Source organism: Podarcis bocagei (assembly GCF_964188305.1).
Source record: "Podarcis bocagei genome assembly, chromosome: 7".
Lineage (NCBI taxonomy): Eukaryota > Metazoa > Chordata > Lepidosauria > Squamata > Lacertidae > Podarcis > Podarcis bocagei.
Genome location: NC_138132.1, coordinates 19,185,507 through 19,200,456, shown reverse-complemented (window position 1 = coordinate 19,200,456; position 14,950 = coordinate 19,185,507). Strand labels below are relative to the sequence as shown.

At 46.9% G+C, this 14,950-nt stretch overlaps 1 protein-coding gene across 3 annotated transcripts; it reads left to right on the top strand.

Annotated features, from left to right (window-relative positions):
* Positions 1-1,635: 1,635 nt before the first annotated feature.
* On the top strand, positions 1,636-14,406 carry LOC308592226 (uncharacterized protein). 3 transcript variants are annotated; one of them, XM_081203513.1, is made up of 7 exons: positions 1,678-1,759; positions 4,694-5,631; positions 6,831-7,948; positions 8,912-9,020; positions 11,306-11,932; positions 12,974-13,134; positions 14,053-14,406. In XM_081203513.1, the coding sequence occupies exons 2-7, from the start codon at positions 5,025-5,027 to the stop codon at positions 14,059-14,061; spliced, it is 2,631 nt and encodes an 876-aa protein (XP_081059639.1). In that variant the 5' UTR covers positions 1,678-1,759; positions 4,694-5,024; the 3' UTR covers positions 14,062-14,406. The 3 variants fall into 3 exon arrangements, with proteins under 3 accessions (XP_081059641.1, XP_081059639.1, XP_081059640.1); XM_081203514.1 differs by having other exon boundaries at positions 1,743-1,759; positions 4,680-5,631; XM_081203515.1 differs by lacking the exon at positions 4,694-5,631 and having other exon boundaries at positions 1,636-1,759.
* Positions 14,407-14,950: the final 544 nt, after the last annotated feature.

Genomic DNA, 14,950 nt, shown 5'->3' with positions numbered 1-14,950 from the left:
GAGGAGCTGGGGAGCCCCAACCGCATTTGGAGGCCCGAGTAATTATAATAATAATAATTTTTTATTTATACCCCGCCCTCCCTCGCCAAGACCAAGACGGGGTTCAGGGTGGCTAACAACCAATAATAAAAACAAGTTGATTAAAATACAATTTAAAAGATTAAGATACAACCTTAAAACATTAGGATGCAGTCTCTTCATAGGAGGAGAAAGGAAAAAAGAAAGAGGGGTAGGGAATCAAACTGATTCTAAGCCAAAGGCCAGGCAGAACAACACTGTCTTACAAGCCCTGTGGAAAGAAATCAGATCCCGCAGGGCCCTGGTCTCATGAGACAGAGCGTTCCACCAGGCCAGAGCCAGTGTTAAGAAGGCCCTGGCTAATCTAACTTCCTTAGGGCCCGGGACCTCTAGGGTGTTGCTATATGTGGACCTTAAGGTCCTCCGTGGGGCATACCAGGAGAGGTGGTCCCGTAGGTACGAGGGTCCTAGGCCGTGAAGGGCACCTGAAATCTGACCCTGTACTCCACCGGGAGCCAATGCAGCTGGAAAAGCACTGGGTGAATATGTTCCCATTGCATATTCATGGGAGCATAATTGTGGCGCCTGAACAGGTGGCCCTGTTTCTTCTGCCATTTGCTTTCGCGGGCTAAGAGCCTGCTTCGTCGGAGGGACGGAGCGTCGCTTCATGAAGGGACGAAGCCTGTAATCCTTAAAGGAGCACTGCCAGTGCAAATTCCAGTGGTAGATGCACGGATTTACGTGCATACATTAAAGCACATTTCCCACTCAGGCCAGAAAACCCTGAGAACTGTACAGTAGTTTGCCCCTCGCAGAGCTATGCTTCCCTGCACCCTTTAAACTACAGCTCCCAGGATGTTTCCTGGGGTGCATGAGCGCTATATAGGCATGGTGCGTAAGTATGCAAGGACAGTCCAGTATTGGATGCTGAGAACCGGCTCGCGCCAGCCCTGCGATACGACCCTTCTGTTAATCTCGCAGCAGGTTGCACGCGGGATCGTGGAGTGGTTTGGATCCCCCAAACTCAGAATCCGGAGTTGCAAAACGCCGCACCGGTTGCAGGAATGAAGGTTGCTTCGGTAGCGTTATGCCCTCCCGGACCAGGGCAGAGTTTGCGCCCACAGAAAACGGCGCATTTTTAACGTCTTAACAAATAAATCTCATTCCCACTCGAAATTAAAAGACTCAAATTAGAAAGATACATCTGCTTTGGGGATGGTTGCGCCTGATGCTCAGTAACAGGCAGGGTAAAATCCTGGGATTTCTCCATTGCTTTCTATGGGCTGTGCGCGCGAGGGCGTTTTTATAGGTTCCTAGGCACCGTCCATTTACTCGTGTCATTCTACCACATTTCCTATCTCTACTAACGGGCCCGGCAGATGGTAAGAAGATACCCTGCGTTCCCACCTTGCCGCCTCTCTTGACTGACAGGAGCGCCGGGCGAATGGCCTCTCCGTTCCCCGCCCACTTCCCTCTGATCGACAGGAGCTCTCAGCCAACTCCCGTCGCCGTTTCCTGGGACAAGAAATGGGTGCCGGTGGAGTTGAGGCGGGGGAGGGGGGAGAGAAAGAGAGATTAATCCTACCCCCGAGCCCCGCCTCTTGCCCGTGTGAGTGACAAGCCGACGAGTCAATGATTGCCCCTCACAGCCGAAAGAACCCGGCTCACCTATTGGCTGTGGCTGTGGGCGGGCTCGCAGCCGGAGCGGCTCCTCCCCTTTATGGTGGTTCTTTAACAGCAGGTAGGTAGGGAGGTGGTTTTCGGTGCCCTGGAGCGGGTGGGGGAGGGGGAGGCGAGTTCGTCCACCCTCCGGCGGCGGGAAAGGAGGCCGCCTGAGGTGATTCCTGCCTCGGGGAATGGCGGCGGCGAGGGGCGGCGCCAGGGCTGGGGGTGAAGGGGGCTCCTTGGCCTTAGCGGGCTCCTTCCCTGCCTAGGGAACGGTACCCGTTTGCCCTTCAGCCGAGAGCATCTCTCCCGCCCCTTTTCAACGGCCTGTTTAGAGAAATCGGGGGGCTTCAGGCCCTTTTTAAAAAGTGCATTTTGTAATATATACATTCCTAGATGTACGACTATATAAATAATTGCAGTAAGAAAGGCGTGTTTTCAAAAGGGGTTGTTGTTGTTGGGGTGTCCAGGGGGATCTATACATGTGTGAAGGGAGGGTATTATTTTTGTTTAATTATTTGTTTCTGTCCTGTATTTTGTTCTGTGAGCCCCCTTGAGATCTTACGATGAAGGGAGGTATATAAATCTAATAAATAATAATAATAATAGTGATAATAAATATTTGTTATCAATAATAATGTAATTAATAAACCTAAACTTAAGTGTCTGGAGCTAAAACAGGACCCTTGGCTAATCGCTGCAGCTCAGCCTTTCCGCAAGCCAGGTGAAAAGCTGGCTTTCCTAGCTTAGGTTTATTGATTTGTAAGTTTTGCTTATTATATTTCTGTCCTTCTCAAGGATGGGTGCAGTATTTTTCATATACAGACCTGATTTTTCTCCTCATAGCAACCCTTCGAGGGAGGCTAGGCTGAGAGATAGTGCTCACACCCACACCATACGTTAAAAAACACTCTGATACAGATCTTGGGGTTTGTTCTTCAGGGAGCAAGTGGTTTCAGATGGGAAGGTCTGAACGCACAAGTGGCTTGCACCCTAATATCAGGGAGATTGCACCAGTCGCATCGCAACCTTATTCTTTAAGAGTTTCCCTTACCTCACACTTCTTAAATGGAAGCAGAAAGGTGGGTGGAGACCAGATGCAAAGGCAAATAAAACTCATTTGCCTTGAATTGTTTATGTAGAAGTAGGAATTGTGGTAGCTCTACCTTGTTGCATAGAGACAAGGAAAGAAGCATTTGCTAAAATTCCTTTTTACACAACAAACAAACAAAAATAACCACCCAGTAAGTCTTTTGTACTTCCACTACATCTGGACATCTGAATTAGAATTGGAGGTGGCCTTTGGGTCATCTAGAACAACTTTTTTTTCTGAGGAGAAAAATTGCTTTGGGGAGTGGTGGGGGTGGACCCAATGCACAGCTGGTTTCTTCAAATTGGTAGAATGAACTACACACAATACACAGCTAGTTTCTTTCTTCAAAATGGTAGAATTGGTTTCTCTTAAGCTTATCCTTTGTAGTAATAGAATCAGGAATAGAATAGAATAGGTAATTGGAGAGTGCTGTACTAGTCCAATGCCTACTGATCACACACACATTTTATTGCAGAAAATTTCTGCAGCCTGAACAGATGGCTGTTCATCTTCTGATTGAAGATTTCCAGCATGGGACCCACTTTGGTTGATTGGTTCTATTATCAAACAAATTGTGTTGGCATCCGTCTGTCTCTAGAGACAATGGAGTGCACCTCTGGAAGTCAAACAGTTAGAAAATCACAGCACCTGCTGTGGCTGCAGAGACGGATAACTTGTTATGTGTAAGCAGCACCATAGTGACCTCCCCAGGGCGTAAGCCTGGGCAGTGTGTTTGGAGGTCCTAGGCTGCTCAGACAACAAGACCCACCTCACGGCCTCACTGATGTGGTCCAAAGGAAAGCAGAGCAATACATTTGGTACCTGCTTGGCTGTAGGAGTTGCCGGAAGGAGGTGTACAAGGCGCTACCCAACCGTCTTGGGGATTGTATTTCGAATTTGTGTAGGGTTTACCCCGTAGACTTTTTTTCTCCTGAAGATATCCCGCAAGGCAGCAGAGGTTTAGGATCAGAGTTTTCCTTTTCTTAGATGGGCTACCTTCTCATGTTGAAAAGCTCCATCTGCCCAGAAATCTGTTCTTCTGTAACTTAAAGCCATCTATTTATTCCTTCTGGGGTAGCAGGAGACAAGTGTTTTTTCTTTTGCATCACAGCCATTCAGGTATTTGAAGAGTGCAGTATTGCACACACAAACACCCACACCCTTCTCCAGGGTAAAATAAATGGTCTGTTCTTTCAACCTTTCCTCATAAGACTTTTTCATATTTCTGACTATCTTCGTTGTCCTACTCTAAACCTGTTCCAATTTGTCTGCATTCTTCTTAAATGTGGTGCCCAAAACTGGACATAGTTCTCATCTGGAGGTTTTATAAATATAGAATGAATTGGAACGCTTACTTCTTGTGACTTGGAAACATGTTGCCTAAATCATTAGCTTACTTTTGCACTCTAGAGACACAAGGATACAGGGTTAACAAAATAAAAAGCTAAAAACAAACACAATTTTAAGATTAATGGTGTTTTGAAGGTTAAGATTAAAGGTGCGTTCTTCAGGTTAAAAAATGAAGAGTGTTTAGACAACTGAACAGTGTCAGACTTCGGCTGGATGACCATGGGCCAGTCACTATCTTTCAGCCTAACCTACCTCACCGTGTGGTTGTGGAGTTAGAACAATGAAAGTCCGTTTGTATACTGCCCTGTATTTGGAAGAAAGTTGAAAAACAAATATTTAGCCATAATTCTTATCTTCACCATGTTTTTAAGCACCTGGGGAACTAGGATATTTCCAACATCCATTAGTGACAGCTGCATCTTCTGTTGTTTTAGCAGGTGAATAAGACTAGCTGACATTTAGTGTAAACAGATACCCTACTTTCCTGAAACTGAGTATACATACAAACCAGTGACTTTCTTACTGGATTAACCTTGGGTTGTTGTTAACCTAGCTTCCTTCCTACAGGAGAAACAGTACTCTAATGGCATTTTCTTATGAGCTGGTGACCTGCCCTGGATTGATTCCACTCCATCTAGTATGAATGGAAGGATGTAGCTATTGTGGCTGCCCTGAGTTCAGATTCCTGGGTTTGGCGGCTGCAGGAAGCTCTGTATAAATGACACATGGAGGTGGGTCAAGCATCACCTACGAGGCATTCCTTGCATGGAGATTGGGAACCTTGAAATCCCTTGCATTTAAATTCCCTTTCTTTGTATCTGGGTTGCCGGTGCATGGACTTCCATAGGCCAGACTTTTTGCGTCTTCTGCCAACAAAACTCTTCGATTTTCCTTGGTAATGATGAGGCGTGACAGACCACAAGAGCGGGCAGCCAGCTGGCCAGCAGAGCACATCAAGGTGCTCCTTGCCCTGTGGACCGAGGCGGCAGTCACTCACGATCTTAGCTCTCATGGGAGGAACCGTGCAGTGTATGATGGCATTTCCCAGCGCCTTGCAGAAATGGGCATTTACCGAACCGGGGACCAGTGCCGGGAGAAAATGAAAGGCTTGAAAGTGGCTTACCGGAAAGCAAAAGAAAACAACTCAGTTGGGCGACCACCCATCAAGTGTCCATTTTATGATGAGATCGACCAGATAATGACACAGTATATAAACTGCAGACCAGGCTTTCCCTCAGAAGCTGGTGAGGGGTCCAGTATCTCTGCAGACAGACAGGAAGGCATTTCTATATCTGAGCCCTGGGGGACCCAGTCTAGCATCAGTGAGCGGTGGGGGTCTCAGGTCTCTGGGCACTGGTTGTCGCAGACTGCCGCCTCTGAAAGCCAAGGGACTGATGAATTCAGCTATGCCCAGGCAGAGTCTCAGGATGCCTTCGGTGAGATCCAAGTCATCCCAGTTCAAGTGAAAGAAGAGGAATCAGAAGATGAAATATCACCTGAGCTTGGTAAGCTCCATTGTTTGTTTTGCCTGGTTTATTTCGGCAGAGCCCCTCCTGAAGGATACCTCAGGTGGGGCTGACATCTTTGATTTGAATTATTTGTTTAATTGTAGCCTTTTACTGGGTATTTAGCCTTCAAGGCCTCTGACCTGCACTTCCCTATATTCTTGGCACCCACATATTTGTCAAGTGCTTGCTTCTCCTCTGCTCTCCTGAGAAGACTTTCTAGATGCCTCTCAAGTTCTGTCTTTGTCCCCTTGTATCGTAATCTTTTTTGCCTGTAGCAAAATTGCACTTTATTGTTTCATAATCAGACCAAAAATAGCTTAGACTTGGACAGTTGGGGCACCTGTCCGAGATGAATGTCTTCCATGCAAGAGATTACTATGACACTAACTAGGGTAATGAATTGCAGCACTTTCGTCCCTTTGGACTGCAAGATCCTCCATTATAAATAACACGCTCTCTTTCTAGTTTGTTAGCCTTGTCCAGTTGATTCATCTTGAACTTTAAGATTGTCTCTTAAAGGTCAAGAGCTCTTAGCACCATATGTACATATGCATCCAAGTGGGTGCAAGTCGTACTAATTTCATCGTAATTTCATAATTTGTCATCTGGGTAGCTGCAGTACAGCTGTTTTCACCTACACATCGCCCACAATTTCAGGGTCAGTTCCAGCAGAAACTTTTTTGCACTCATGGGGTCACATTTTAAAAAGTGATTCTGCATATGCTTACATTTTAAAATGTTACAGTGGAGTTAGTTTTTCTAAATAGATATCCTAGATCACTGCCCTTGGACTCATCCTGCAAAAGGTACATGACAATCAAATGAAAGCCAAATCATGCATTCAGAAGAAAGCATGTGATGCATTCTTCATAGAACTCTCTAGCATGTAGGTCATGGGTGTTGTGTGTCTGAATGCTCTCACAGGTCAAAAAGCTAAAGTACTTTCCCTATAGGTGCTAACTTTCCACATGGAGGGAAATTTGATGTAGAGGAGTACAAAAGCTTGGTTTCTTAACATGCATTCTGAAGTGATTTAATCCTGTGAGGATTGTAGTGGTTGCTTTTTTGGACGTTTGAATCATCTCTCATTCCTTATGGACCAGCATGCTCTGTCACTAAGGTGGAATGTATCCTGGGTATATGCACACCGTTGCATTTCTCTGGATATTCATTGTGCTTTGTTGCTTTCCTTACAGATGTGGCCTCTCCTATAGTGATGGAGACCCAGCCTGCACCAAGACATCTCATATCCATGCTTGACCAACGTCCCCACCTCCGAACCCGGAAGCAAAAAGCTCAGGGAGATGGGCAGTCAAGCTTCCCAAGGGGCACTGGGCAGAAATATGGGCGTTCCCATCAGCTGGAAGTGCAGAGAATGCAGAGACAGGTTGCTAGCCAAGCAGAGGAGAAGCAGAGTTTAGCAGAGTTCATCCAGCATGACAGGGAGATGCGCCGGGAGGATAGGGAGTTCCAGGCCCAGCTCTTTGAGAAGCTTTTTCAGAAGCAAACCGAGCTTGTCCAAGCACTGACTCAGCGACCTCCTGCCAGTCCTACCTCCACCACTTGTCCCAACGCTTTGCACACCTTGCAGGTGTCAACAAAGAATGGAGCAGGAACAGCTGCAGGCCCTGGCTCACAGCTACAGGCTTTGCTAGAACAGATAATGCAAGCTGATGTAGCAGGAAAGGGCTTAACCAGACTTCCTGTGAAGGAGGCACTTGGAGGAGCAGTGAAAGTGCCCCCTGAAGTGCAGTATTGGACTGCTGAAGAGATACTGAGATGGCTACTATCTCAGCAGTCTCCTGGAGACCAATGCCAAGAGGTGCTGACGGCCCTGAGGCCTCCTCCTGTTGCAGGGCACATGGGGACAACAGGAAAGGGTGATAACCCAGAGGCACACCTCTCTGTTTTGAATCCATTGTGTGATTCCTACCAGAGTTCTGGACAGCAAGATAAAGGCCAACTTCATAGCAAGACCCAACAACTCTGCGGCAGCAATTGTGCTAAAGCGCTGGAAACGGACATAGACTTAGAGACACAGCGTCAGTCTTTCAGGCAGTTCCGCTACCAGGAAGCCCAGGGACCCCAAGAGGTTTACAGGTGCCTGTGGGGACTTTCCTATCAATGGCTGAGGCCAGATGTCCGCAGCAAAGAGCAGATCATGGAGCTGCTGGTTGTTGAGCAGTTTTTGAATATTTTGCCTGACGAAATACAGACTTTGGTACGTGAATGTCAGCCAGAAAACGGCAAGGAGGCTGTGGCCCTGGCAGAGAGGTTTCAGCTTCACTTTGAGTCCAAGAGGCAAAGGGATCAGGTAGGATCATATTTCTGATTATTTCTGATTCTTGCTTGGAGCTGACCTTACACAGGTTTCTCCTTGGCCAAAGGACACCAGATAGAAACCTAAGAATTCTAGCCCTCAGCTTTTAGAAGGAAGGGACAGAGATTTGTGGCAGGGCGGGGCCAGTTTGGGGGTTGAGTAGGCAGGAACAGTATGTTCTGCAAGGCACAGAAGCCTGTCTTCTGATTCCTGGAAACCATGCCTGCTATTCCCTTGGGTTTATTGGCTTTTGGTTAACACTGTATGGCAGGGGTGCAGAACTGGATTCAGATGGTAATCTGGATCCTTATCTCTGCTTACTGGCAGGCTACGTTTGGCAGGTAGACAATCGAACCACACAGCACTTCCAAGCCCCAACAATCCAAGCAAATTGTTGGTGCTTGAGGAGCCTTGAGTGCATTGCTTCCCAAGCACTGGCAATCAGCTGATAGTCTGTGGTGTTTGGAAAGCACTGTGCAAGGGGCTTTGCAGGCATCACCAACCAGCTGAATGTCAGTGCCTGTAAAGCGCCTTTCATCCAAGCCTTGTCTTTATCTATTCCCCACTTCACATCATCTTGGGTGTTGCTTGGCCAAAAAGGGAAAGGTAGACCTGGCCTGCTGTGTGACTATTCAAACTTTTTCTAGACAACTATGATGGCAGAGTTGGCTTTTTAGAAACAACAGACATTTCATTAGTACAAAACATCAGATTCTTAGCAACACATCCATGTAAGTAGGATACACTCAGTCTTGTTAGGACTCGGGTATATACAGTAGGATCCAGTCTTTAAGGAACATTTAGAATGAGTTGGCTCTCCAGTTACAAACAGCAAGTTCAAATCATCCATGGTTCACAGATAACGGGGACCAACACCGACATCTTTGGTGAAACTAAAGGGCCTGTTAACTTGAGCAGAAGGTGATGAATGCAGATGTGGCATTCTTACTGTTCCAGGCACGGGTGATATCCGATGACATGGTAGCAGATTCCCCCCAAGAAGAATTGGATGAGGTTCGGAGACCATCTTCCATCAAAGACAGTCAAGAGAACCCTAGGAAAGTTGGTAAGGAATGCCTTCCTAGATTGCATTAGGCCATAGAACTCCACCCTTACTTTTCCAGGTTCATGGGATTACGTGTTGAGGAAATGCCTGACATCATTTCTCCCTCACCTGCCACTCCTCGTAGTAATTACATCTATTGCTTGGCAGTAAACCTGCTCCTGCTTTCATCTGCTTAACGTAAGGGCTCTAAAATAAAATTTACTCCGAATTCTCCTTTGAGCACTTCATGCTACAAGAGACTACACTATGCTGCCTTCTCAGGGGCCAGAGAGTATAGTAGACTCTGAACAGATAGGTTTGGCCAATTATTTATGTTTAGGACAGCAGAAGTGGTTTTGCGTGGAATTTCCAACCCTTCCATATTTCCCTCTTCAGACTGGGATGATTGGAACTACTGCTAGATACAGGATCATGGTTGTAAGGACGCTTTGATTGGTAATTCTTTTTCCCTTTAAAATTTTTTTATTACCGTATTTTTCGCCCCATAAGACGCACTTTTTCCCCTCCAAAAATGAAGGGGAAATCGGGGTGCGTCTTATGGGGCGAATGCCTGCAAGCCTCGCGCGCCCGGCAGGAGGTCCGACCGGGTGCGCGAGGCTTGGGGCGGCAGCCTGTCGCCCGAAGCACGGGGAGCCCTCTGGAGGGCTCCCCCTGCTTCGGGCGAGTGTCTGCAAGCCTCGCGCACCCGGCAGGAGGTCCCACCGGGTGCGCGAGGCTTGGGGCGGCAGCGGACTGCTTGCGCGCACCTAGAAGCTTGGGGCGGGCTGAGCTCAGCTGGCCCCAAGCTTCTCGGTGCGCGCAAGCAGTCCGCTGCCGCCCCAAGCCTCCCGCACCTGGCAGGAGGTCCCGCTGGGTGCGCGAGGCTTGGGGCGGCAGCGGACTGCTTGCGCGCACCTAGAAGCTTGGGGCCAGCTGAGCTCAGCCCGCCCCAAGCTTCTCGGTGCGCGCAAGCAGTCCGCTGCCGCCCCAAGCCTCCCGCACCCGGCAGGAGGTCCCGCCGGGTGCGGGAGGCTTGGGGCGGCAGCGGACTGCTTGCCGGCATGCAGAAGCTTGGGGCGTGCTGAGCTCAGCATGCCCCAAGCTTCTAGGTGCGCGCAAGCAGTCCGCTGCCGCCCCAAGCCTCGCGCACCCAGCGGGACCTCCTGCCGGGTGCGGGAGGCTTGGGGCGGCAGCGGACTGCTTGCCGGCACGCAGAAGCTTGGGGCGCGCTGACCTCAGCTTGCCCCAAGCTTCTGGATTAGCGCAGCGCACCTGGGGGGGAAATAATTTTTTTTTCCTTTATTTCCCCCCCTAAAATCTAGGTGCGTCTTATGGGCCGGTGCGTCTTATGGGGCAAAAAATACGGTAATTTTTGTAGAGTTGGATGGGACTAACATCTAGTGATTCAAATCCTACACTGCATTAATACAATTCAGCCCACACCTACATGTCTTCTGTCAACAAACAAAATAGCAGACGAAACCACAGGAACCACCAAAACAATGAAAATGGTATTAAAGGGATTTATAAATTGCCATGCCTGCAAGTAATATGAACATCCTCTGGTTTCTCTTCAGATCGTATAAATCTTGCACCTATGCAAATATAAGTTGTAGCAACGGTTGTATGATAATTACAACAATTTCTCAAAATGCCTCAAATTATTATGATGAAATCTCCAGGACTGTGTCCTGTTTCATGCTTCAAAATTATGTTCACTAGCCAATCTGATCTTCAGGGGAAGAGATCCTGTCAGTCACGATTTTTAACATGAAGAAAAACGATCTTCCAAGTCACCTTAAGGGAATTTTTATTCAGGCTCGTTGAAAGGGTGGCAGGGGTATGTTTCTTTGTATACATTGGGTGGAAAAGGTATGCCACACTTCAAAGGATAAAATACATTACTATGCAGAGTGTGAGTTCTCTTTAGGATATTGTGATATATTAAGTGTCCTTATTGAGTGGGCCTTGAGAATACACTTTTTCTCAGTCTCCATTCATCATCTGTAATATGGAAATAATGGTAACCCACCTCGGAGTTTTTGTGGTAGAGGAAGACTGCCAAGCATCTTTTGCATTCAGAGGACTGTATTCATGATTATTCATGGCCCTTCCTGATTATTTGTATCCTAAGAAACCTGTTAAATAAGGAAACCTGATCCTCTAGGGGTGAGTGGAGCCCTGTGGCATCTGTGGGCCTGGAACCCAGATCTTCTGATTCCCAGCCTAGGGCCTTAACCACAAGCCCATCTGTTATTTTTCTATCTTGGCAGGTCTCTCAAGATAAACTTATTCTCCACCTTCAGGTACAGAAGCACACCTTCGGCTGAGGAAGAGACCAAAGTCAGGTCCAAGGGAACGGACTGTGGCCACAGAAGATGGAGAACGTGGAGAGGCAGCAACAAAGCAAAGGAAGCTGAATGATAACTCAGAGGAGACATCTGAGGCTGGGGAGAAAGCTAAGCAAATACCAACCCCTGCACCAGGAAAGCAAGCCGGGAAAGCGAAAGGGCGGGGAAGATCTGTTTCCGGGTACAATGTTGTTGTGGCTGTAGAGAGTCTGGTTGAGGGGGAAGCTAAGATGGAGGGCAGTGGTAGGGTTTCAGAGGCTCTGAACGGGGTGCTGTCTTCTAATTCATCATGTGAGCAGAAAGCAACAGCTGGCCTTGGGCCATCTCAACTGGTCTTTGACAAGGATGGCAATGCGTCCTGCCCCCAAGCAGGGAATGATGGTCACATATCTCCGGAGGCAGATAGACCTTCACTCAGCGACAGCATTGAGATGTTGCTGCACTCTCCCTGGAGTGGAAACGGCAGTGGCGACACCACCCACGATGGGCCACCAGGCTCCAGAATGCTACCTCCATGTGCCAGTTGCACCGTATTGAAGGCTGAGCTGGACACTGTGCGTGAGGAGCTCCGACTAACCCAAGGTAACTGTTGGCATGAGCAGACAGTGGCTGTTGCATTGTGGTGCCATGGATTGCCTTTCGGGCCCTCAGGCACCTATATTGTGACTGCATGGAATTGGTGGGTTCCGTATAATGCCCGCTCTTGGGAATGCCAGTGAAAACAAGACTCGCACATGACAAGTCCCACTGCCTCCTTCCGTCATAATGTCCAGGAGCACCTGCCATGTGAACAACGTGTTGATGCTGAGTGATGTAGCAGATGCTTCTAGATGCTACGGCATGAAGTGGGAGAACCCCCATTGTGTTCATATGTTGCAAACCGCCCTGTGAGCTGTGGATGAAGGGTAGTATATAAATTTAATAAATCAGCATAATCCACACATCACTTTGCATAGAAAAGCAGAATATACATTTAATACAGAGTGTGTATTAGATATAGTATATGTAAATTTAAATTTAATTAAATAAAAATGGCACAGCTTGTAACACAAGCAAAGAACAGATGATGTCATGGTATGATGATCTAGAAAAGGCTTTGCAGAAGTGGGTTTTGAACACGGATTTAAAGCAGGGGAGGCAAATGGTGAGTAGACAGTGATTATTCCAGACATAGAGAGTGGCACAATAACAGGCAGAAGGGGAGAGGTGAACAATAGCAGATAAAAGGAGAGATAAAAGTTAGAATGATAACAGATGAGAGATAGAAGTTGAGAGCGACGAACTTTATACTTAATGATTTTCACTCTAGGGTTTTATAGCTAGTGCAACAAAAAAAGGGAGGGGTGTGAGGTGTATATTATAAGACTTCAAAAAAGAAAGAAAGAGATTGTTGACTAATGAAAGATGGCAGAAAGGAATGTTTTGGGGGTGGCCAACCTGTGCCCCCCGCCAGCCAGCACAACCAATGGTCAGTGTTTGTGGGAGCTGTAATCCCAACATCATCTGCAGGACCACAGGTTAACTACCACTGTTCTAATAAGAATTGTTGGTAATGCTGCCTGGAAGTCGTACTGACGGCTTCATCAATGAGGGTTGTTATATTTATTTTGTTCATTTGTACAGCTTCCACGCTATATGGGTTGAGTGGTACCTCTTTACAAGACTTATCAGAGGCTCTTGGCACTATTGTGCACATCCTCAGCAACAGGAAGTCACTGTCAGCAACAAACACATCCCAGAATGTTGCCGAAATTCCCAGCAGGCCAGTATGGCGAGAGAGAAATGTAAGTCTCCTCTCTTTGCTATCCATGTTTAAAAGCAACCTGTTATTTCCGTGTTTTCTACCTCTCATTTCTCATTTATTTTTTCCTTTTCAGCAACAAACGCTTGTTATCATGCCTCTCTCCATACTGATAAGTTTGAATAATTCGTAAAATGTAGGCAATCTAGCCTGAAGAGGGCTTACCGGTTCCCTTTTCTCTTGGTCTAGATCAGGGTTGGGATCAGGCCTGCGAAGAGCTTGTCTGAGGCCTCGGGTGGGAGTCTTGTTAGATTAAAGTTATAAACTCAACCAGAAAAGCAGTCGCTCCCTGGAGGGTCCCCCCAACCAGCTTAGCCCTCCAAAGCCTGGGAAAAGTGTACCTGGCTGCCCCACCCTGTTCTGCACTGGCCTGGTTGGGATACCTGTGGCCTTCCAGCTGTTGGATTCCCATCACCCCACCCAACATGGCGATGGTGGGAGCTATGGTCCAATAACATCTAGAGGTCACCAGGTTCCTCATCCCTGCTCCAATACAGTGCCCTCACAGGATTGCTTGGTCTGCTCAAACTGGATGGCTTCATTGGAGCTTGGGGAAGGCAACCAGTGTGGGAGCAGACCAGGCCAAAGTTCCATTCTAGAAGTAATTATCCAGGTACCAGATGAAAAAGACAGCCGTCAGGACTCTGAAGTCTTCTTTTAACAGTTTGGTTTCCTCTTGTTTCTTAATGAAAAGTTAAAGCAAATTTCTGAATATCTGGTATTGGATACTTTTGGGAGATGGAGGACAGATTGAAGCAGTTGAGGAATGTTGAAAGTGACATTGGTTTCTGGAAAATCTTTAAATCATTTCTACTGTTAGTTTCTGTGGTAAGTTTTCATTTCCTGAATGTAATATATATATAAAACGTTTAATTGGATACTAACTTTGCTCTCTCCTCAGCATTTCTGAAACATAAGCTGAGCATCAAGAAATTGAGCATCAAGAAATTCAGCAGCAATATTGACGTTAGGATGAGGACCTGAATTAAAAGGAAAAAGCTCCTTCAGCTCTTGATTGTCTGAGACAACCAATCTTGCTACATTCATTCTCTTTTGTCCCTGACCCCCACCCTTAGCATATCATGTAAGTTGCTCAGACTGCAGCAGGCTCTAGAGCTGAAGCTCTTTGCCTGCTGTGGTGCAAATGTTGACTGTCATTACTGTCCTTCTAATGTTACTCTAGGATTTGTTTGTTTTTATACTGTAGTACCTGTTTCTTTCCTGCTTAGCTCTAAATAAAGCAACTGGGAACGTTTTTGTATATTGTCTGTGGGCACTAAATAGCATGGGTGTTGAGACAATTGGCACAGATTCCTGTTCAGGCCTTAAGTCAGAAGTACCTGAATCAAAGGTGCACACTGCCTCCAGAGGGAACACTGTACTAGGCAAAGGCTGTGAAATGGTCTAGTTTAGTCTTTACATTTAGTCAATTTTTCATACCTTGAAAGTTAAAAAAAGAACCATGGACTCTGGTTCTTACCATAGAGCTTGAAGGTATGAGCAAAAAAAGGCAGATGTGGAGAGAGGAGGAGAGATGATGTGAACTAATACACATATTTAATTTCATGGTGGCGATGGATAGTTTCTTATGCTATGTTTTACGGGTGGGGGGAGAGAGAATTGACCCACGGGCAACATCTCAGTACCTTAAGCACACCTTCACTATCTGAACTGATGTAGCTGTCTTATGCGAAGTTGGACTACTGGTCTTTCTAGCTGATGGGATTGCTTTGGGGTAAGAGTCTTTCCCAACCCTGCGACTTGCAATTCATTGAGTTATGGTGTGGAGCAGGAATTGA

Bases quoted from the DNA above. Each gene is read 5' to 3' on its own strand.
- LOC308592226 (XM_081203513.1), top strand. From the start codon at position 5,025: ATGATGAGGCGTGACAGACCACAAGAGCGGGCAGCCAGCTGGCCAGCA. The intron at 7,949-8,911 runs GTAGGATCATAT...TTACTGTTCCAG, and splicing joins CCAAGAGGCAAAGGGATCAG to GCACGGGTGATATCCGATGA. The intron at 11,933-12,973 runs GTAACTGTTGGC...TCATTTGTACAG, and splicing joins GGAGCTCCGACTAACCCAAG to CTTCCACGCTATATGGGTTG.